The sequence below is a fragment of the Lepisosteus oculatus genome, chromosome 10 (genome assembly GCF_040954835.1).
Source record: "Lepisosteus oculatus isolate fLepOcu1 chromosome 10, fLepOcu1.hap2, whole genome shotgun sequence".
NCBI classification, from domain to species: Eukaryota; Metazoa; Chordata; class Actinopteri; order Semionotiformes; family Lepisosteidae; genus Lepisosteus; species Lepisosteus oculatus.
In genome coordinates, this window is record NC_090705.1 from 1,699,756 (window position 1) to 1,724,174 (window position 24,419).

At 42.9% G+C, this 24,419-nt stretch overlaps 1 protein-coding gene across 2 annotated transcripts; it reads right to left on the minus strand.

Moving 5' to 3' along the window:
* Window positions 1-997: 997 nt before the first annotated feature.
* Window positions 998-24,419, minus strand: abcb5 (ATP-binding cassette, sub-family B (MDR/TAP), member 5). Of its 2 annotated transcripts, XM_015358230.2 has the most exons (29): window positions 24,284-24,419; window positions 23,632-23,703; window positions 23,049-23,145; window positions 22,229-22,289; window positions 21,422-21,572; window positions 20,192-20,270; window positions 19,653-19,844; window positions 16,970-17,141; window positions 16,506-16,630; window positions 15,473-15,650; window positions 14,743-14,856; window positions 14,538-14,648; window positions 13,807-13,932; window positions 13,495-13,698; window positions 13,202-13,372; window positions 12,394-12,555; window positions 11,610-11,816; window positions 11,293-11,442; window positions 10,756-10,860; window positions 10,040-10,117; window positions 9,368-9,451; window positions 8,467-8,670; window positions 6,798-6,898; window positions 6,303-6,443; window positions 5,719-5,875; window positions 5,141-5,338; window positions 3,877-4,083; window positions 3,288-3,434; window positions 998-3,150 (listed from the first exon to the last, which is right to left on the minus strand). In XM_015358230.2, exons 2-29 carry the CDS (start codon window positions 23,672-23,674, stop codon window positions 2,953-2,955), a joined length of 3,963 nt encoding a protein of 1,320 aa, XP_015213716.2. In that variant the 5' UTR covers window positions 23,675-23,703; window positions 24,284-24,419; the 3' UTR covers window positions 998-2,952. The 2 variants fall into 2 exon arrangements, with proteins under 2 accessions (XP_015213716.2, XP_069050835.1); XM_069194734.1 differs by lacking the exon at window positions 19,653-19,844.

Here is a 24,419-nt window from a genome sequence, read left to right on the forward strand (position 1 = left end):
AGGAGGTTAGCTACTGGCAAAGGAAAACACGATGATTACATGCATGTGCGGATTAAAGGGAACTGGGGAAGTTTATGCCGTGGCTACAAAATGACTTCAGTCCTCCAGGCCAGGAATTCCCCTTTTCTATTTTCTGTCCAGTTGCCAAACATGTTTAAGTGCGTGACTGCTTTGAAACTGCTTGGCTGTAACTGATCCAGAGGACATCTGAAGATCACACTTTCCCCTTTCAAGGAGCTGTTGTTAAAACATCCATTATACCCGATAAAGGTACTCAGGCGTGTTGAGGTAGCCTACCTTTCGGTTTTTACTGTTACGCTTCTGTACCTATTCTGTAATACCGGAATTATTTTCTTGGAGCCCTCGCCATGTTTCTTCTAAAGCCGCACTGATACAGTTCCTCCACTAGAGGGCAAGCGGAGACCACGAGTTTTGGCAGCGAGCGGTCTCTGAGCACCTTGGTCCCAGTTCTTGATTCGCAAAAAGTACAGCTTACACGATATTGTGGAGAAAAAAAAAAAGACATAGGGCTGCTATTAGCTTGAAAATCCTCTAAACCCCCCACTGCTAAAAAACGGTGTGGACTTGTATTTCCATCCATCCACCCAAGCAAAGGGCACTAGGCGGGGTTCACCCTGCAGGATGTCAGTCTAGCGCAGGACACCCACAGACACAGACACACCCACGCTAGGACCAGGTTTCCCAAAGCCAGCTGACCTGCCAGCACATGTTTGCACTGTGGGAAGAGGCTGGCGCAATCGGAGGAAACCCACTGCGAACACGGGGGGAGAACATGCAAACTCCACACAGACAGCACCCAGGGTCTATGATAGCGCCCAGGGCCCCCAATCACCATGTGCCAGTGTGTCACCCTACGCTTTCCCAGCACGTCAGATATTTGGTCCTGATTGGTTTGATACTGTATGATACCGGCTGCCTAGACATCGGAGAAAAGCGCCTGTCGTTATAATCCTTTTAAATTATTCATCTTCTGTAATATCTTTTAATATATTTTTATTATTAATGCAACTGGTCAACATTATCATCACATTTGAGATTAAAGTGCATTGTGGGACACACATGCTACAGTAGATCGCCTACATAGCGTTACTTCACTAAGCGACCGAAACCTGGCAAATGACCCATTTCCCAATTTTCTTTTTTGTAATACACAGAAATTAATGCTGGCACGTAAAAAAAAAGAACATTCTGACTTTCACAGTCACGCTAACATGGACATGTGAACTCATGTTTTAGTGCTTTGGTCTCCTGAGAAGGTAACAGGTTTTACAGATTGATTTCTCACTGAACCGCTGGTTAAAAACAGCAGTGATGAAACAAACAGCAGAAAGTCTTGCACAGCACAGCTCCAGCTGCACCTTCAGTGCGCTATTCCACATTGTCATCTATAATTCATTAGGGCAGTGCCTCAAAGGTTTCTGGCTCATCCTTTGTGCTCTGCTTCCTTCTTGTCCTGAACACCTTGCCTATCAAGAGAAGATTGCTACATGTATGCAGTATTAAAAAAATCCTTGTTTATGTAGTTTTAAGAGAAGGCCGAACTGCATCGCATAAAAATGGACACAAATATATATATATATGGTACATTATACACAAGGCTTAAATAATTGAAAAAGCACTTCTTTGAGGAACATCGTTTTCTGACAGAAATCTTTCTTCACCTGTTTAGATAGAAACATACAGTATACAACACAAAAACCTCCTTTTCAGATATGTACAGTATGTATGCATTATTTTAAGATATAGTACAGCGAGTGCAATTTCCTCATGTCACAGACAAAACATACAAACTATTGACAGAACATATAAAACACAGCAAATCAGCCCCCACCACAAAAAGAAATTATACTGATCATATAACTGTAACATGTAATAGAATAGAAAAATAAATTCTATGCATAATATATAACCATCTACATATCAGATACTATCAATTAGCAATATATTAGAGGACATTTTGGTGATCTTTAGTGATTGCTGAACACAAAAATGTAGCAAGTATAAAGATAGGAATTTTAAAAAAATTTGAATAAGATTTTAAAAAATCTGTAACAGCTGTGTTATAAAAGCTAAGAAATAAGCTTTTAGAAAATATACAGTAAGTAGTAAAAGTTTAATTATTAATTTCATTAGCAAGTAAAAGCCAGTCCTGTAGAACGATATATTCAGTATCAGCTCCCACAGGGTCAGCAGTGAAGTCATCTGTGAACGTTATTGCATATTACATACTGTCCATTTCCCTCCAGCGGAGGTACAACACTGGTGCCTCAGGAGCTACATTTGTTTTGAGTGTCTGACAGACCTGAATCACTGCTGCACAGATCCTGCCCTGGGGTCTGCAGTCCAGCAGTGTTCCTCTGATTATCGGCATTTCAAGAGAAAAGTTTCTTTGCTGCATTTGGCTGGATTACTTACACCAGGTGTACTGTAGGTGTCTTAAAGCCTGTTGCAGTCTCAGGACACTTACGCAGCTTCAGCTAACTGAACAGTTACTGTATTTAAATATGGAAATCGTCATATGGATTAGACGAGCGACCCACCATAGCTAGGCCATCAGTGACTGCTTCGAAAATCCAGAGCAGTTATAATTTGAGCCAAAAGATGATGTGGGAAGAAGTTAAATGCAAGTGTATGTAACAAACATAAGTGCTTCTAGCTCTTGTGGGGCTTCTAGCTCAAGGGGTTCTGAGCACGTCTTGCCCTCAGAATAAGGAGACATGTGAGCTCCATTAATATACAGTCATTCTAATTTGCCCGGGTTCACAGTGAACATGTCCTAAACGAATAAGAAACCTGAGTGGAGACTACACCTGCTATTAACAGGTGTTCTTCTGTTGCTGCCTTCGCAGATTCAGGGTTTTCAGGTCCCATTAATAGAAGACATCCTCGTGCACCCAGTCCTTGACTCCCACAGTGAATTCACACTGCCCGTTAGACAGAAACCTGGGCGTTGACCAGGGCGGAATAGGCTCCCTGTCTGGCCATCAGCTCGCTGTGCGTGCCCTGCTCCACCACCTGCCCGTCCCTGATGACCGCGATGATGTCGGCGTTCTGAATGGTGGACAGCCTGTGGGCGATCACGATGCAGGTGCGTCCCTGCCTGGCCTCGTCCAGCGCCTGCTGCACGATCTGACAAGGAAGGGCACAGCACTCGGTGAGGACCCACCCAGCCACTGTCGGGCAGCGCAGTGTGGAGCTCAGCCCCTAACATGTCGTTGCACTGAGGCGGCGCGGCCTGTCGCGGAGGGGCAGGGGGGAGCACTGACCTTCTCGCTCTCCGTGTCCAGGGCGGAGGTGGCCTCGTCCAGCAGCAGCACTTTCGGCTTGCGGACCAGAGCGCGGGCGATAGCGATCCTCTGCTTCTGCCCTCCGGAGAGCTGCGCCCCCTTGTCCCCCACTTTCGTGTTGTATTGCTGCAGAAACACACAGAGACACTCTTGGAAACAGGGGTGGAGACCAAGGAGAAGGTGTGTCTCTAATGCAAATTACACATTATAGACAAATAGTTTTTTTTGTGAAAACCTAATGTTGCCTAATACAGAATTACATTTATAAGCTACAGTGTCACTGGATATCAGACAGAATTGACAGTAATGCCACTGTAGAGGTTTACACATGCAGTAAATGTCACTTCTGGGGAGGAAATCTCACATGACAAGAGCTCAGAAATCAAAGTCTTAGCTAAAGGATAACAATTTACAGTACCATACTGTGTAAGCAGTAAAAGTACACTTGAAAATAAATGTTGCAATGCGTTGGGCAGTTTGGACATGTTGATGTTATCAGACAGTGAATTTCACTTGACCTCTGAATATTCTCTCCAACTCTCTTGACTCAAGGGCTACAGTCAAGTACCTGAGGCAAACTGAGGATGAAATTGTGGATGTTGGCCCTTTTGGCAGCCTCCTCAATCTCCTGCTGGGAGACCTCTCTGCTGCAGTCCCCGTACTGAATGTTCTCGGCGATGCTGCAGTCAAACAGGATGGGTTCCTGGGAGACCAGACCCAGCTGGGCCCGGAGCCAGGCCAGGTTCAAGGACTTGGTGTCTTTGCCATCGACAAGCTAAGAGGGAGAAAGAAAGAAAAGTTTATTTTTATTTGTGAGTTAAATGTTTTATTTCAACAAAGAATATGCAACAAACATCACAGTTTCCTTTCATGTTTCTGGATGCTTTATATTTTTGCAAGATATAGAGCAATATATATGTGTTTCATTTTAAGCAGCATCTTTTTGCATTATTCCTCACATCATCGGTCCTGATATTCACTCATCTCGGGTGGACACAATCAAGATGGTATAACATGCAAAAGGAGCCACCACTGAGCTCCGGGTTGCTAAATATTCCAGCAAGCAGCAGTATTGTTAATTTGTTCACACGAAGCCATTTCAGTTAAAGAGCCTGCCTGAGCTTCCGGCCCGAGTGCGATCCGTATGGAACAGCTGGACGAGCTCTGGCCCAGGTGTGATCCGTATGGAACAGCTGGACGAGCTCTGGCCCAGGTGTGATCCGTATGGTACAGCTGGACGAGCTCCGGCCCGAGTGTGATCCGTATGGAACAGCTGGACGAGCTCTGGCCCGGGTGTGATCCATATGGAACAGCTGGACGAGCTCCGGCCCGAGTGCGATCCGTATGGAACAGCTGGACGAGCTCCGGCCCGGGTGTGGTCCGTATGGAACAGCTGGACGAGCTCCGGCCCGGGTGCGATCCGTATGGAACAGCTGGACGAGCTCTGGCCCAGATGCGATCCGTATGGAACAGCTGGACGAGCTCCAGCCCGAGTGCGATCCGTATGGAACAGCTGGACGAGCTCCGGCCTGAGTGCGATCCGTATGGAACAGCTGGACGAGCTCTGGCCCAGATGCGATCCGTATGGAACAGCTGGACGAGCTCCAGCCCGAGTGTGATCCGTATGGAACAGCTGGACGAGCTCTGGCCCAGATGCGATCCGTATGGAACAGCTGGACGAGCTCCAGCCCGAGTGCGATCCGTATGGAACAGCTGGACGAGCTCTGGCCCAGATGCGATCCGTATGGAACAGCTGGACGAGCTCTGGCCCAGATGCGATCCGTATGGAACAGCTGGCCCTCCGAAGGTGCTGACCTACGGCTGTGTCTTACCACTTGTCCAGCCGCGGGGTTGTAGAACCTCTCCAACAGCTGCACTGACGTGCTTTTCCCACAGCCGCTGCCGCCCACCAGCGCCAGCGTCTGCCCCTTGGCCACCTTCACGCTGAGCCCCTGCAGAACCTGCACGCCCTGCCTGGTGGGATAGGCAAAGTGCACACTACTGAACTCAACGTTGCCTTCGAAAGAACTCTGGAACACAAGAAATTGGCATGTTAGTGCATTATTGCTCTGTCCTCTCATCAAGCACTGGAACGTCTCTTCACAATACAGTAGGTAGGTTTTACAGTTTGTAATGTGTTTAAACCAGGGGTTCTGACAACAAGTGGCACAGAAGCTTGTCACTTTAATACTGTATTAGGTTTTCATTTTGACATCAAGCATTGTTAATCTGTAATGCAAAATTTTACATCATATACTGCTTTATTCTGTTTCTATAAGTATTTCCACTACTGCATATACTGCGTAGATATACTGTATATGCCTTCTCCAGATTTCTTTGAATGTTTCCCACAGTCTTTGTGTACTTCTGGTGTTAACTGCACATTTGCTCCTTTTCCTGAGCTACTTACTGGTTTTTCCCCTCCTTCGTTGTAGATATCGATGTCTGGTTTTCTCTCAAGCAGCTGAGTTATTCTTTGGGCAGAGGCTTTTGCTTTGGCGAAGTCTGGGGCAAACGAAGAGGACTGTCCGATACTCATCGCAGCGAACACTATCACAGAGAACACCCTGGCAAAGCAACGTCACATCGTGAGCAGGGGAGGGCAGAGAGTGTGCCGCGATAATATTTATCCATTAATTTGGGTTTTAGCTCAAAGATGCCTGCAAAAATATTTTCCACACTGTGAATGGAGCTCTCCTTCTCCTACCACTTCGACATACTAAGTGCCGTAGGTGATCCTGGATCCTTGAGGGGTTTTCGAGGGGCGGCTATGTTTTCAAGAGTGATGATCTGATAAAAGGGATATTGCAGATCTTGAAAACCTCAGATTGTAACATGGCTCTGAGTAAACATACTGCCATTTCATGATGTTTTTACTGAACTACTACTAACCACATTGCAAGAAACGTTGTGATGAATTCCTTTTTTAGATGTATACAACTATTTCGACAGAAACAGATTCCAAAGAGTACTTTCATTAAATATGGTACTTACAAGAACACGTTTTCAAACTCTGTATAACAGTGCGCAATAAGCCAAGACCCAAAACGAAAAATTGAAGCATTGACGAAGTAAGGCACTGCCTGACCGAGGGCGTAGGTCAGGCCGTAGATGGGCGCTTTGCACAGAGCTGCCCTGGAGAACAGAAACAGAATTCAGTTTGAAAGGTTAAATAAGGTTCTTACTTTGCATTTTGAATATTCATTTTATACATTGCAGCCTGAGAGGTTTACCAGTTGTAAGGAATTATTCACTGTGTAAATGTAGGGTAGTTATTCAGTGGGTCAAAAGTAAAGAAGATATTTCACTTGTTTTCATAGTAAGAGGAAAGCAACACAAAATGCCCTCTTCTTCAGAGTGGTTGCCTGAAAGTTTGACTCCAGTGTAATAATAAAGGCTCCTTCAGAATTTGAGAAGCTCGTATGTTGTATTATAATTATTATTACAAAACTCTTGTCCCAGGACATCTACACAATAGCAAGTCCCTACCTGTATGGTGGTTGTAAACTCTCTTGAAACCTTTTAAAGAAAACGTCTTCTCTTGTTAAAGCTGCAACTGTTCTGATGTTTTCTACTGTTTCCGTGGATATCTACAAAAGAATAAATGTAAAACTTGCTGCTGAGCACGAATAGATTTATTTCTTGCTATTATCATGAAGACAGCAATACAAAAGAGCAACGGATACAACAAATATGGAATCTGTATTGACTGACGTGCATGTTTTTTTGTTCTCCGTGATTCCTATTTTCACATCTCCACACTGTGCAATAGAATGAAAAGCAAAATATAGCAACCTGTAAAATGCTTCCCTATTTTGACAAGAAATGTGTACAGTTGCATGTTTTTTTTTGTGAAGAGATAATATTTGATTCCAAGATTACCTTTGTCTTAATGACACTCAAAATGGCCATATTTCATTTCTAACAATGACACAGCGAATATAAACAGATAGTGTACTTAAATACTTTGGCATTAACTTGGCTTGCTGAAGAAATAGCAGGGGTGGCTGAAGATCAGCACCGTCACAAACCACACAAAGGATTGCTAAAACAAAAACACAATAACCTGATAAACTGAGCGAGAAGCACGTAGGATACAGACTTGAATTTGTTTGATCGAGAAGATTTGGATATGCGGCGCTTCAGAGGTGCACTGATGGGGAATGACGGAATTGAGAAGCACGTGTGATGCAGCTGATGGAGCAGAAAGTCAGCAAACAGGTGGCGGCACTAACTGTGGCTAGCTGGAGATTGCATCTCTGTATGAGCAGTGAAAGATGCTTCGGAGTAGCCTTACACAGAAATAGGAAGAGGGTTACCACTAGCTTAAATTTGCTAGTGGATGAGGATTCCAAGTTGAACTCCCCAAAGAAGAAATATCAGCTGTGTTTGATGATGGAACCTTTGGGAGGGGGAAGCGTCGAGGGCTGACGTTCCACCAGTTGGACGCCAACTTGGTGGGGGGGGGTCAGGGAGTGGGCCAAGGAGGAGGCCCTGACCCAATGCAGACTGACACAGTGCACTTGAACTCTCTGGAAGGAATGAGCATGAGCAACAAGGGGTGGCTCCAGCGGGGACAGGGAAAAGAAGGATTGGGAAAAGGGGGAGAGATGAGAAAATCAATATGGGCTGGGACCATACGCTTGTTGGCTTGGACACTCTGCCAGGAGAAGAGGAAGGGAAAAAGGGAGATGAAGCCTCTGTGATTGTTTGGAGTCCTAAGGAGGGTTGGTAACATCAGGAAAACTGAAAGAAAAGCGTGACAGTTTGTAGAGCAGAGCCACTTGTTTTGTGTGGAGAGTTTGAGAGAATGTAACTTCCGTCCTAGCCTGTAGGAGACAAACATGACAAAGATAAGATCTTGGTAATGCAAGTGTGAAACATGTTTGTCTTTGATGAAACCGCATGTCAAGTGCAAGATAAGATGGGTGTAAAGTTGTGCGCAATCAGGGATTATTTATATGTAGCGGAGTAGAAGTGCAACATAAGAATTTAACATCCTCCCAAATGTCTGTTAATGACCAGTAAGCATTCTTCATATAAAACAGCCAGTATAATTTCTGAAACTGCTTTTTTATAAAGGTATTCTGTTTTGTCAGACAGCAGTCTTTTGTGATGTGGAAAACCATGTAAATTGTACAGATCTGAATCGTAGTACCTTTCCAGATAATTCCAAAGATTTCTGATCTTTGGAGGCATGTCCTGCTGTTGACTTCATTTGAATGATATTTGCTCCGACCAGAAATGGAACACAAGCCAGGATTAGCAGAGTCAACTGCCAGCTGAAAACAAAAGCAACTATTATGGCAATTGTCAGGCTGCACAGCAATCTTGTAACCAAGCCAAGTCGTGCTCCAGCAGCCTATAACAAAGACAAAAAGCAACATGTTAATACAATTATCTGATTTTAACAAATGCAAAAACATCCATTAAATACCAACAAAATTAAATTTACAGGTGATGGTAATGAAATGACTGGTGTTCTTAATTCCAGGATGTGTGAAAAACATCCTGTTCAACTATAGCATTCATGTCATTTAGTTTTATGAACTTTAACATTCCCAGCTGTATTCAGTTTTGTTTCCCTGCTCCTGGAATCAAGGGAAAGTCATAAATCTGATTAAACTCTAAATAGATATAGTGCCTTCTGTGAGTGGCATTAAAGGTGTGGAACTGCAAGACCCCATAGTCACTGGTTTGAGTCTGGATCACAATTGTCCAAGTGCAGCTGATGTAGAACTGTGATTAGCCAGCCTAGGCTCTCTTGGCTTTCTGGTAAAAGAGTGACTCCTGTGATTTGACAGGTTCTTGTGGTGACATCATTGAGAGAGACCCCACTCCTCCAATCCATGCTAACTCTCCTGTCAGGCACTGTGGAGCTTTGCAAAAGGACAAATAGCTTTGTGACCAGCAAGTCTGCATTGCTAGTTCTCTCTTGACAGAATTAGGACTCATAAAGCAATTGTGGATATATAACAAAACATAATCATAATCACCAATCACATTTTTAAAAGTACAACTGATTAGATGAAAAATATGCATCAGAATAAAACATTTACCCCTTTTACAAGTGATGCATCGGTTGCAAGTTTGGTAGTTAAAATGCCCACAGCATTCTTGTTGTCATCAAACCATGCAATGTCCTGTTGAACAAAAAAAGTGTTTGACATTCTGACCATTCAAACAGTACAATCAATGCTGCCTTAAAACAAAAACAAACAAAAATGCAACAGACAGAAAAAAGAGGTAAAAGATGAAACAAGAAGTTAAATATTGCTGCTGGTCCTTGCAATCCTGTTGGCACTGAAGAGATAAGGGTCGTTTTCTTTTACACGTGTGACATTTGTGGGGGCTGCAAAGCTTCTGCGGGAAATGAAAAGTAACAATTTAACCCTCTCTACATGTCAACGAATAAAACAGCAGCTGCTTATCTGAGCTCCTACATACCTATTACTAGCCCTCGCTCAAACCATGACTCTGTGAGCCTAATTCTCCGTCAAGCAGCCACTAAGACAGCCGTTCATTTCCACCAAGAAACTGCGGTGGTGAAGTCTGTAGGGTGCTAATGCTTTCATTGCTGGCAGACATGGTCCTTTAAAATAACCATTACTCTAATGTGTCAAAGCACATATTGTTGTGTAGAGCTGGTAAATCATATCTTTTTTTCTTTCATCTATATGCTTTCCACGTCACTGTGTTTTGAATGGCAGATGCAAGCCTGGCCGCCTTACCTGTCTTATCATGGCTTTGAAGGACTGAGATCGCAGCCTCATCGTGAGGATCTCTCCCGATTTCCCAAACATGAAACCCTGCAGGAGAATGAAAAACAAGTCCTGTCAATGAAACAGACTCCTCGTACACCATCACTTTCTTTTCCCCAAGAGCTTTGCTCTGCGCTGTTTCTTTGTTTCGGCTCAGAACGGGGTCTGTACTTGGACTGGCCTGAATGTGGCATGAGAGTTTGACTGCTCCAGCGAGGTGGAGGCAAAAGAGAGGCAGGCAGGAGAAAAGAGAGCTCAGTTGCACCAGGGCAGATTTACAGTATCAAATTTTCAATGGCTCTATGACATGCTGAGTACACTAGGGCCTAGTTGTGAAATCTTCACTATAATAACACTACTGCAGTTCTCATAATGACCATTCAACGATTCATGCATTTAACGATAACACTCTCAGTCTTTCATTCGAAAAAGAAGACTGATTTTCAAAAACAAAAAAAAGACACCTGAAATGATTATTTTGCAGATCTCATAGAGGCATATTGTATTATTATAAATGAGCCAAATAAATATTAATTGGATAAAAGTTAGTTTCAGTTTAAGGGAGAATTTAAAAACCCAGCTGGCAGAATTAATTTTAGCTTGTGTGATGCTGCATTATCTCCTGTCCTTCCAGAACATACATGTCTTCTATTTTCTGTATGTCCTTTGTTTTACCTTATACATACCTCTAAAAAGTAAGTGACAAAAGCAACTGCTCCAATGAGAAGAAACATCAGTGACAATAAGGTTGTTTTTCCTCTTCTGACGTCAGGATCCAATTCGCCAAAAACCTATGAAAAGGGAACAAAATATACTGCTGATTTAGAAAGTCTATGTACAATACTTTTAAAATCATTTTATTTACCTATTTAAGAACCATTTCAATAATTAAAATATATTTATTCGCAGATAGAAATAACGATACTCTTCACCCATGCTGAAATGAAAGTTACTCGTTAAAGGTTACTAGTTTTATGAATATTATGATTGTGTTTCATATCTAATTTGGTTACAATTATGTTTTAGATCCTCCCAAATTTGCATTAACTCTGTTCTTAGTTGCCTCATTTTTGCCTTTTCATTTTACAGATGTAAATAAGCAAGCCTGTAAGACTGTAAAACGTGGCCTTAACTGATATAATTAAGGAGCACTAGAGTGAAATCCGGAAAAGACAGACTCCTTCAGGCCTTGGTGTAAAGGTGGGACAGCATGCCTCACTTACCCCGATGATCTTGGAGAAGACAATGGCCACGCAGGGGTAAACCGCTCCTCCAATCAAACTCGCGACACACCCTATCACCAGGAAGGGCCACTCCGGCTTGTTCATTTCCAGGATTTTACCAAATGGGATATCTGGGAGACTTTCCTCTTCCTGGAAGTAGAATAATGTTTTAACTGGAAACACCATTCCTTCGAGTAGCATTAAACAGAAAGTCTCAGTGCGTCTCGTTCACCTCCAATCGCCGTCCCAGAACATAAGAGAACAATTCAGGTTTTGGAAAATGTGTCTTTTGTAGCACTGTGCACATGTAGCTTTACCTCCTTTTTCTTTTTCCCTCTTTTCCTCCTTCTCAGTTTGGTTTTGGCTGATCTCCTCACGCTTTGTCTGCTGCGTCTTATGCTGCTTCTCTGGAAGATGCTGGCCTGGGACGCTCCATTATTCACCAGCTCTGGCTCATCTTCAGATGCTTCATCGTCAAACGAGAACGTGCTTCCCTCACTGTCTTCCTCAATGTGACCTGAACTCTTAAGCAGTCAACAAGGGAGGAAAGCATTTAATGCTGGGGGCAGAAATAAGGCTGTATTTTATTTTCCTTTGTGTCTAAAAACCTCCCACCTGCTGTGCTCACTTTGTTTGAATTTTAGATTTAGATCTAGATTTAGATTTAGATTAATTTTAGATATTGTCGTTAGCGGCTGCACGACTTCTGTTTTATTTGCATCATCATACAATTAAAAAAATTAAAACACATCAAATTTAAGCTTCTATGCAAAAATACTTGAGTTTGGATTTTATTTAGACTCTTTTGTTACATTAGAAAACCTCCAAAAAATGTCAAAACATTTCTCCAAAAACCATGACAAGAACATAAAGTTACAAGATCGATGCATTGCGACCAGCTCAGCAATCCAAGGATCTCGTCCAAGCCCTCCCTGAAAGAAGCCAGGGAGTCTGTTTCAGCAGCATGGCGGGGTAGGTTGTCTCACACCCCCACAACTCTTTGTGTAAACAGAAACAGGGCCTCTTGCTTTCAGCTGCGAATGCACTTTCCTGTAGTTTCCTGTGTACAAGCCACTCCGCTGAATAGGTTAAAATCATTACCTGCTGCATAACAAGGGAGTAGTAGACCCCCTTCTTGGCCATCATCTCTCTGTGGGTTCCCTGTTCAACCACCACGCCGCTGGAGAACCCAGCTATGACATCTGCCGTCCTGATAGTGGACAGGCGGTGAGCAATCATGATGGTGGTGCGACCGGCTCTTGCCTAGGTTCGAGAAAGAGACAGCTCCTTTTCTCTGCAACGTGTGGACTTTCACTGTCCACTTTGAGCTTCTGTTTACCGAGCTTAAAACGCTGTTTTGGCATGCTTTGGAAAAGTGCAAAACATTTCAGTAATTTTTAAAATGGAATGCAGGCTATAGCACATTTAACCACATAATGATTCAAAGTCTCCGTGTGTTAAAAAAAACAACTGACTTTAGTTACAACTCTTACTCAAGATAAAAAGGGGAACAAACGGAATGGTGGCTTAACAATTCACTTAGAAAAGTGTGATCATTGATAGTCCTTTTTATTCAATTTTGGCATAATGATCATTTTTGGCGTCGGATGCATGGTCACCAGATCCACCATTTTCTCTGTACTACATTCAACTGAATTGACTTAATTAAGTCCTGCAAAAATGTAATAAACAGTTGTATGTTCCCCTTAAATCACAGATGTTTTGAGTACACTTTTCACAGCCCCAGTATTTTTTTAGGACTAAGGCAATTCCTTTGGGTGCACTTTTGTTCAGATATTTGCCGTTTATAAAAGACAGCGCAAAGCCTGCATCATGTGACGTTCACTGTAATGTACAAAACACAGACTCAATAAAGAAAAAGTCGACGCGCGGGTGAGGTCAGCCCGACCTTGTCCAGCGCTGTCTGCACAACGCTTTCGCTCTGCGTGTCGAGAGCGGACGTGGCCTCGTCCAGGAGCAGGATTTTGGGGTTCTTGACAAGAGCGCGGGCGATGGCGATCCTCTGCTTCTGGCCCCCGCTCAGCTGAGCTCCCCTTTCGCCAACCATCGTATTGAGCTTCTGTCGGTGTTCACGTTGTAAAAGGGGGAGGAGAAAGAGGGCGGAAAAAACCGTCAGCAAAGCAGGGCCAGGGCGGCGGGCGCGGTGCCTCCGCAGCCGGACCGGCGAGGACGCACACTCACGTCGGGGAGCTTCGAGATGAAGTCATACGCGTTGGCCTCCCTCACAGCCCGCTCGATGTCCTCGTCCGTCGCGTCCTCCCTGCCGTAGCGGATGTTTTCCGCGATGGTGGTGGCGAACAGCACGGGCTCCTGGCTCACGATGCCCATGTTCTCCCGCAGCCACTTCACGTTGAGCGATCGGATGTCGCGCCCGTCCAGGGTGACCTGGGGGTTTCGGGGGGTTGTTGGTTAACCCTGCTCACACCCCCCACGCCACGCGTGAACGTGGATCGGGTTGTAAGACGAGCGGCAGTGGCAAGGCTGTTACAGTACCTCTCCCGCGTCAGGGTCGTAAAACCTCTGCAGGAGCTGAATGGTTGTGCTTTTCCCACAGCCACTAGCCCCGACCAGGGCTATCGTCTTCCCTCGCTCAATTTTCAGGTCCAGTCCTTGAAGAATCTAGGAGGAGATGAAGCGGCTGACAGCACAGTACTCTCACCTCGCCGGGTTCCTTGTAATGGAGTATTGTAAATATGCACAGTGAAAACTGCCAGTATGAACACTGTGCAAAGGAAATGGACTGCTTTTCTTTAAAAAAATATATATTTTTCAGATTTATACAGCAGTCGCATGTTAACAGATCCTTCAGCTAAGATCATTGTAAATTCTAAAACGTACAGAACGGGATAACTCTGGAGAAGGTGAAACACAAAATGAATGTGTCTGTACCTTCGTGTAGACTCTATTTCTCTCCTGTGTGTCCTCTCTCACCTGGTAGGGTCTTTCTTTCTCCCTGTTTTACATTTCCTCAACATTACCCTCTCACCCAAAGAAGGCTCAGCACCCAAATGTTTTTTCTCATTTTTACTTCTCAGCAAAAGTTCAATTTTAACTTGTTTTTTTGCTGCCAACGCATGCTGACGCTCAAACCTCACAAATAAACATGAGAGGGACGATGTGCATCTTCCAGGATTCTTTGTGTGGATAATTGTGATGCTGTTAACGAAAGGGATGGAGTCTAACCTGGGATGTCTAGCAGGTTCTGTCAGAGATTCACAACTTACTTTTACATCCTTCCTGGAGGGGTAGGAGAAGTGGATGTTCTTGAACTCGATGTCGCCTTGTACGCTGTCGGGTTTGTAGCCTTCCTTTGAGCTGCTGTCGATTGGATGTGGCTGCAAGACAGCAGTGGTATTAAAGCATCAGTGGTAACTGAGGCCGAACACAAAAAATCTTGTTCCTTGCCAGTAGAATGTATCACATGCATACCGAATCAATCGTGCTGTAGATTTCATAGGCAGCTCCTCGGGCATTAGCGATGCTTTCCAAGTTTGGCGCTGCTTGGCCCAGCGAGAAGGCGCCGATCATCACAGAGAAGAAGACCTGAAAGAAGCCGACACTGTCTGTCTGTGCACAAGTGAATACCACTGGCAGGGAGGCCCACACCAGTGTGTTCAGCACTCAAAGACTAAGGGAACATGTAGGAGAGCCCTGCAGGAACAATACCTTGAGGAAAAGCAAAGTAATAATCTTAGGAGCCAATGGGAGATACAACTAAGTGCAGACAACAATTTATTTAAACTGATTGCACAAGAAACTGAATTCACATTTTAGATGTTTCGCTTCAGATGTGGAAGATCAGTGAATTTTGAAAATACACACGGCAGGCGGCCATTCAGCCCAGGTAGTTTCTAGTGGCAAACTGAACAAAGGCCCCGTCCAGCCTTGTGTGTAAGAAAGCGTCTCCAGTTCTCAGTTTTCAACATGCTTCCCTGTAGTTTACACGGGCCGCCTAGCTCGAGTTTCAGTCTGCGTACTATTCCCCTCTGTGCAGGATATTCTCTTTCCTCTGCTGAGCAGTCACACTTCCGAAACAACAGCCCTTAAAATCATAACTCTTCCCATAAGGCTTTGCAACAGGTCAGAAGAGTGTCAAAACACACCTGGGAGACTCAAGGCTATGCCAGCACAACTGATACTCTTTCTTCTCACAACTTACCGTTAAGACTTTCCCGATGGAGTAGTTTTCAGGCTCATCTACAGACAGTTTTGTTCCATACCAGAAGGCCAGAGCGTAGGATCCGAATATGATAAACTGAGTGAGCCCCATGGAGGCGTTGGTTGTAATTGCCTTCTTGACTCCTAAATCCTTGGCTTTCTGTAAATTTCTTTCATACCTGAAATAAAACCCGATTTTTCTAAATCATCTTCGGTTTTCTAAAGCACCATTACGTCACACTGATATTCCGCTGAGTTCCAGCGGTAAATTACTGGGTTTTCTTTTCCTAAAAAATCAGTGATTCATTTGCAACAAATATTTCCTTGAAATATTTGCTTGGATTTTTACCTAGATACCGCCTAGGTTATTAATAATTCTCTTAATTAATTATCAATAATCCGATTTATTGCATTTTCATGGAAAAATAAAGCCGAACTTTACACAGATAATAATTAAAATACTGATGTGTAAAAAAGTGTCAGCAAATCTGATCACGTTGACATTTGTTTTAAGGAAAAGAATACTTTGACTTCTCAAGTATCAGTGTAGTATGTACAGATATGACCATCTGTCTTTCACCCGATAGCACCTTAATCCTGGCAATTGTTACAACACCCCAGAGCCGATCCAGAAACCACAGGGTAGTGTCCATCACGGGGTGCGCACACTTAAGAACAATACAGAGACCCCAGGTCACCTGGCCAGCATCACTATCACATGCAAACGCAAAGAGAACAGGCAAACTCCAGACAGAAAATGCTCCACTGCAGGATTGAGCCCTGTAGCTAAAATGCAGCAGCACTAACCTTCTTGCTACTGTCCTACACCAGCTCTGACTGTCAACTATAACTTTGCACTTCACAAAACAATAATTATCCGTCTTATTAAGAGCCTGAGATGTGAACAGTTCACACAGCTAATACAGGAACGTAAGAAGGTTTACAAATTAAAGGACGTCCTTTGTCCTACAAGTTTGGATCTTATTTAAAATCCCCTGTATTATTCAGTGCTGTGGAGAACGGATCAAACTTACTTTTCTACAGCTTTCTTCTGTCCATTAAAGGCAACGACAGTCCTAATCGACACCAGGATCTCTTCAGCCACTGCCCCAGCGCTTGCATAAGCTGTTAGCTCTTTGCTTGTCAATGTTCCCAAAATCTGCAATATTTATTAAGCAAGATTTATGAGGTTTGTGAGGTCCATGTATTTCTGGGTCAATAACTTCAGGCAAGCATCAGTAAATGTCAGCTACTTGTGCTTCTGCGTATAAAATCACAAAAAGCTGGACATTAATGGTTGAAAGGTTTATAGAAAGTGATGCTTTCCTTTGCGGTAATTAAGTGTTACTGACATGTTGATCATAAAACGAGAGAGGTGTCATGCACTACAAATTGCCTGTGTATTCGGTTCCTTTGTTGTAAGGCACTGAATTGTGAATTTAGAAGTAAAGGATTCAGATCTTGTCCTCTAGTTGAGATGAATAGGAAAGTTTCTTACTTTAGATAAAGCAGCTGCAGATCCTGCCAAAAGTGGACTGACTGCTAGGATGACCAAAGTCAGCTTCCATCCATACACAAACCCAATGATAATGCCTGTTATAAATGTGCAGAACATTTGCAAAAATATAGAGATTTTGTCTCCAAGCCCGTCATTGATTGTGTTGATATCACTAGGAGACACAAAAGGGTACAAACATAATACTTTAGTTAGGTACAGTACGACCAGTTTGCTGGAATACTATACATCAACCTCACGTGCTCCCAAATATATACAGACCCTCTACTGTCCCAACTTACACTGCATGCAAACCATGTGGACTTCTGGTGAGGTCCCCTAAAGACAACATGTGCTTAAAGTGAGAGTGGATGTTCCTCCAATCAGCATTTCAGTCTTTTTTTGTGAATTAATTACATTAATAAGCATAGACAATTTCCCCTTAAATCATATCATAATACCTGCAAAAACTGCCACATTCTTTTTAGATGTCAGGAAGTGAACTCACCTACATATAACGATCCTCACCTACTGTGTACTGAGACTTTGGTACACCATTGGATTATTATATTCAATGGCATTCTTATAGTACTTCACTGCAGTCCTTGGTTCCTTACCCACTGTATATGTCGTGTGCCTGCCTTAATGCTTTGTTTTTTGTGTCATTGTGCGCTGAATGTTTTTGTATATTTTTTATGTTATTTCTGGATAAGCATGTTTGCTAAACAAATAAATAAAAATAATAATTATGGTCTGGATTTCTCATACTATTTTCATACCATAAAGATTTGTACTATGAACCTTTATTTGGACCCTATATTTAGATTTTGTTCTTGTGGAGTTAAAAAGAGCATACGTTCTTTGGAATTTAGTATAATAATAAAGCATATATCTATGCTCCATTTCTAGAACAATTGTCCAAAAGGTTTGGAACAAACTGTAGCTTAAGTCCTATTTCTTTTACAGGCAAAAATTTAGAAATGGGAGAGATAAATTTGAAGTAAGCTTAGAAAATAATGACTTCTTAAGAGACAGTCAAGTTTAGCTAATTTGCGGGAATTCTTTGAACCAGCACCTGAACAGTGTACAACACTAGAGCATAACATACTGTATACAAAAGCTTTCAGAATACTTTTGATAAGGTCCCTTCATTTTCCAATTAAAAGTAGTAGGAAGACAAGGAATTGTCTGCGCATGAATTGAGAAGTGCTAAACGAACAGGGAACGGCACACTGTCTTAACGGGCACAGCCTCTAATTGGACTCATAAGAAGTGGTTTTACGAAGGGGTATATTTTAGTTGTTTCTGATCATCAGTTTTAACTATGCGGATAGATCTAATTGCACAGAGGCTTAAACACAGTCATGAACCGGGCTGACACAGGGCGAATGAAATTTAAGATCGATGAGTGCAAAGTGATCCACACAGGTAGTAGCAACATACATTGTACATATCACAAGGGTGCTCCTGAGCTGCAGGAGTCCGCACACGAGAAGGATCTGTGTGGACTCTTCCATGCCCTTCCCATCAGGACAAGGTGGGGAAGCAACAACAAAGCATTGCAACTCTTGGGTACAGAGCAAAATGTGTGGAATTGAAATCCAGGGATCTTATGCTCAAGCTTCACAATTGACTTCGGTGGCCTCAGTTAGAATATCGAGTACAGTCTTCTCACCCCGACCACAAAGAGGAGTTTTAAACAGAAGTCTGGAAGGAGGTCAAGCCCTAGTCTTGCCCACGTGTTTACAGTAAATACCACACTTTCTGCTGACTCATTTCTGCTCCATCTTCACCCTTGCAGCAGCTCCCTGGCTCACCCCTCGTCTGCAGGGAGGTTCTGACAGTCTTGGTTCTGCTCAGCCAGGTGAATCACTCCAGTGTAAGGCTCACTATGCAAATCGGCATTAATGATGGACTGAGCTGCAGCCTTAGAAATTTAGCTAAGAAAAGCTGAAGGCATGGCTCCTGGTAGTTCAGTTCACACTTGGGAGGTAAGAGCCAGGGAGAATTGCTGCGATGGAGGGAGGGGAGCTGGAAATGATGTGCGCAGCGCCGGGGTGTGGTGGCAGGCGGGGAGGCGGACGCACGAGGGTGCAATTTGACCTTCACCGAATCTTCTGTTCAAGAACAGCATGGGGGGGGAGAAGGAGGGGCTGTTGTGTTCTGGCTTCTGATTACAGTATTTTGATGGCTTAACAGTTTATAAATGTTTTCAACATTTCAAGTAATAAAAATGTTGATAAAAAGGAAAGATTCCTGGTCTCTTGAGATTGTCACGTACCGACTAGTCAAGGGACCTAAACTTCTTCAGTCTACAATCAAAAGGCAATTGGATCCAAGTACTCCATATAAGGTCCTGAGGGGTCTATAGGTGGAGTATTTCACAGTCTGTAGCGAAATAAAGACTCAGGGTTGTTACTGATTTAGGAGAGAGGTTAGGAAAAGCTTCTTGGTCAGTTTGTGGGAACCTGGAACTGGCTGTCCAGCCAGAAGGCCGAGGCTTTTAAGAATAGCTGTATTTAATCATAGCTTTGCTTAGTTACTAAGCGACAAAATGAGAAAGACCAGTTGAATGGCTTCCTCTTATTTGCTATCATGTTCTTATGTTCTTAAGTAGCACTTTTGCTAAAAAGAAGACACCAATAGATATCCTCTTCTTCTCTTTCCAAAAAGCCGATATCCTTACTCTGTAAGTCTTGTATTTAGCACTCCAATCTGATGTGTGTCAAACCATCCCATCTCCTGATGAAGAACGGCGTGGAAATATTTGTCACGAATCCTTCTGGTCTGTCTTGCAGCAGCCAGTAAGAACATCATCACGTGAATTGTTGAAAGAAGCAGTACAGCTGCACCAAGTCCAACAAAGTAATATGCATTCCTTTAACAGAAAACAATACTGTCAGAATGTGTAAAGAGACTGTGCTTATTGGACTCAATCTGCCAAATAACAAGTCTTTTCTCAGCTTCGTTAGTTTATTGATAGTTTATTTTCTAGCAATAAAATAACTCCTGGAAAACAGTAAAAAATACTGTATATGTAATAAAGGGAATATTTAGCATTGATGACAATAAGGTTAAAAGATTATACTCCAGTTTTCTGTATTACCCATAAAGAGAAGGGTTTGGACAAGGCAAAAATATATTTTGTGGTATTTATCACAGGGGAGAGGTAGGTGCTCTATAACTCACCATTAGTGTACAGTACAACAAATTCAGCTTATTTACCTTGTCATTTCAGCTTCAATATCAATGCCTGGTAGTTTGTCACATTGCAAGCTATATGAGATGTTCATAGAGAAATTCCCTAGAAAAGAGGAATAAAGCATTGTTTTCTCACCAGTTTTCAATGTTCTTAAAAAGTAAATTGACATCAAACAAAGGTATCTCATCAATACAGTTTTGGTAATAAAAAATATTTTGGTATGGGCAGACTTTTACGTTTGTCTTTTTATATTTACACAGATTTGAGAGGTATTGTAATATTTTTAGAAAGATTCTTGAACCAAGGCAATTGTACACTCATCATCTCCAGGTACAAAGATCTAAAATCAATCTCTCAGTTTAAGGTGTTATCTGCTAATCTCAGCAGAACCAAATTTCAGTACAAATTTGAGAGAAGTAAACCTTAGAAGGCTTATTAACAAAAGCAGGCCCTCCTGTCCTGTATGGTAATTAGTAGCTAATTGTCCAGATTTTTCTAGTAAGAATCTCAGGTATCTACTTCAGCAACAGGTCTGGGAAGTTACGACCAGACTCCCACAGCGCTGTAACTCATCACAGGCAGCACAGCCCTGTACTGAATGTTCAGCTCTGATCGAAGGAGAGGTGTGTCTCTCGCCGCAGCTCCGCACGCCTGCAAGTTCCCCAGAAGCAGCAGGTGGCGCTGTGGGGTAAGGTATCGCCATGGGATTGATCCCAGACTACCTGTGGTGGTGCTCAGCCAAAGGAGGGATTCCCAGTCACAGTCAGCTAGACACATGACTCAGACCCAGGCTCGAACGTGTGACCACAGAGCTCAGCCTGCATGTATGTATGCCTTTGCCAGCCCTCTGAGCACATGATATAATATTATATATTATATAATAATAGTGTAAAAATAAGAAGAAGTGCTAGCTGTTAAGCTTGCTAGGTGGTCTATCATACTCTCCTTCACCTTCAGTGTCATGAAAAGATTAAATATTCCAAGAGGGAAATGGACAGCTCAATGTCCTGGAAGTGAATCTTGTCTAAAGGACATTTTTTAAATATTCATGTCTATTTACACGCATAACAAAAAGTCATCCACGGTACATCCGCATTGTAAGAGCTCAGACTTAGAGCAACATGATGTTTCACCACAATGCATTTTGCAAAACAGGGCACCAGCTTGCCTGATGTGTAACAACAAACCTATAGGATGAAATGTAACCCAGATCTACAACACAGTAACACAGTGGCTGAATAAAGGGGTCTTACCTGTAATGTTCAGAGGTAAGCCGCTCTTGACAAAGCTGTCAGTCATTTGCCCAAAGACAACAGTCAGCAGAGGCAAGGCAACACCATGGGCTGCAGCACAGATCAAGCCCAGTATCATCATGACAATGTCCCAGCCGTCCGCATAGCGAAACTGCAAGCCCACAGGAAACAGGCACTGTCTGAGCAGCTCACACACAGCTCAGCTGTAAATACATCTGGTTGTGCAACTCTGATCTGAGACAAGTGTGCTAGGACACAAAGCCACAGCCTGAAAACGGCTTGATTCCTTAAAGTACTTTCAGGACTGTGAGAAACAGTGTCAATGGTTGTCTGGAATTTGCAGTGCTTATCAGGAAAAAGTTGTCTCAAATTTCAGGAAAGCATCTCTGCTCTTACGTCCAGCAAGTTCCATACTACGCCTACAGTCAGTTCTACAGCTCATATTTACTTAAGTATGTGAGGGATTTTGTAGGTATTTCAGGTAATTTGCAGTGAAAATATGGGAGACACTGTGAAACAAAGTAACTGAATTAAAGGTGAATGAGTTCAAACAGTAAATTCACAAGGATAGTTTCAAACGAGAGGAAGCCCATTCTAGCCTGTTTGCTAGGTCCTTGCATCTCATTCAGGTGTCTCTTGAGGGGGTTTTGACTTCAACAACATTCTGGGCAGCTTTATCCAGACAAGAGTTTTCAACAGCACAGAGGCAGCCCTCCTGACTGGGGTTTCCCTGTCCCCGTTTCTATATATGACAGAGTGGGAGAAGAGATGGAAGACAGAGAGACAGAGGGGGAGTATGACACTGACCAGACTGAAAAATCCAACCAGCTTAGGGGGCTCTTTCTTTGCACCTTCTTTCTTCTTCTTTCTAAAAAATACAAGTCAACCCTGTATTTACACAATGCAGTATACAGGACGCAGTGTGGAGTAGTGGCCAGGACTGGCGATTTCCAAACACAGTGGACTGTTCTATTCTTAGGCAAAACGGTACTCAATCCTTAAATCCCCAGGGAAAATTGCCCTGCTGTATAAATGAACATTTGTTGTCAGTTAACATAACCTTTTTTAATGAAAAGGATTATATGTGTCAAGCAGGAAAAATCTCCTAAGATTCTAATTTTGCATACTTTGTTTGCATAAACAAATCAATCACACAGCAGTTGTCAAAAACAGGATTCATATCTGGTATAAATCATCAAAATGCAGCAACTGGTAACATTCTAAAGAATAGGACTTGACTAATTCCAGTTCTGGGCCTGAATAAATGTCTAATCTGGAAACAGCGATATGGTTTTCTCCATTTGATCTTCTCTCATAAACTCGTAATTCTCCTGATCCATGCTCGATCCATGCTGAGCAGTAATCATAGCAGACTGAGGTTGCGGGGTGAAAGCCACTCTCTCTCTGAGTCTTCCTATGCACTGTGCTGCAGACATAACTCCTGATTGGGCAACACTCGGGTTACTTAACTCCCAAGTGGCAATTTTACTACATGATACAACACCTGAACGGCGCCAGAGCCTTGTTTTCACCAATGATATCAACCTGCAGTTTCTTGAAAGAAGCCAGGGTTTTGACTTCAGCATCATTCTGGGTAGCACTTTCCACAAAAAAGTTTTGGTCCTACCTGGACCGGGGCAGAGCCTTGTTCTCAGACTGAGGCCCGTCTTTGGGCTCCTCTTCGCTCACGAAGGCCAGGTTGTTATACCCATCAGGAATGACATCTGCAATTGAAATGTGAGCCGTCACGCTAGCACAGTGTTCCCTCACAGTGCTGGGGCCGTGGGCTCGATTCCTGGGGAGCTGTCCGCATGGACTTGTATGTTCTCCCCGTGTTCGCGTGGGTTTTCACCCGGCTTTTCGGTTTCCTCCCACAGCCCAGAGACATGCTGGTAAGTGACTTCAGTGAAATGTAGTTCTGGTGTGAGTGTGTGCCTGTGTGTGTCCTGTGATGGACTGGTGTCCCATCCAGGGTGTACCCTGCCTTGAGCCTGTTGCTTGCCCATATAGACCCTGGCTTCCCAGAGACTCTGTATTGGAAGAGGGGGTTAGAAAATGGATGGATGGATTCCTTGTACTTTGGTGGTGCTGACTGGAGATGTAAATTCGTTTTTTATCTAACAACTAATTTAAGGAGCAACTTAAGAGCTGTTCACTGTCCCCGGTCAATAAACGAAACTAAAACAGTTTAAAAGAACAATAAAACCCACCATATTGAGGCTCTTCATGTTGGGTATCCATATCGTCTTTCATTCTGGCTTGTGTACGTTTTCACAGAATATCTGAAGTACAAGTTACAGTAATATTTTACTTTCAAAGGTTAGTTTGCAGTTTACACTGTTGTCAAAAGTACTATGTAAATGTTAATTTTTAATTTAAAAGATTATCTAAAATATCTTTTGATTTTATCTTTACATTTTATTCAAACACTGAATTTAATGTCAGGAAAACTAACTTTGTGGTATCGCATAGTGTAGAATACTAGTATACTACATTATGTTCAGCTCAGCATCTGATAGAAAAGGCTCCGCTTGAGGTGACCCTGTTTCTTTGTTATTATTTAATCACACAAACAACATTTAAAAAACACTTTAACTACTGTACCAACAATGATAAGCAATAAAAAGCTATATCGCTCTTCAGTTACATATTCTCTTTAAAGATTTATAAAAATTGACAGTATTTTTCCTTTAACTGTTGACTAGGTAGGTATATTTTTCTACAACTGTATGTTTGTCAATTTACACCTCCTGCACTACAGCAGCTGTTAGTCCACTTGATATATTTGACAACTCTTTAGGATTCCATACAACTCTTAAAACGCTACTCAAATACAAATCAACACAAAAAAACCCCACTCACATCAAGATCCAGTTTTGCCAGATCTGGAGAATCCTGTGAAAATAAAATTGATGTTTGTATAATAGCCAGTCCAAGCCCTTCCTGTATCACCGTCCGTTTTAGACCAACTGACAGCTACACACCACCTGTGTGCTCC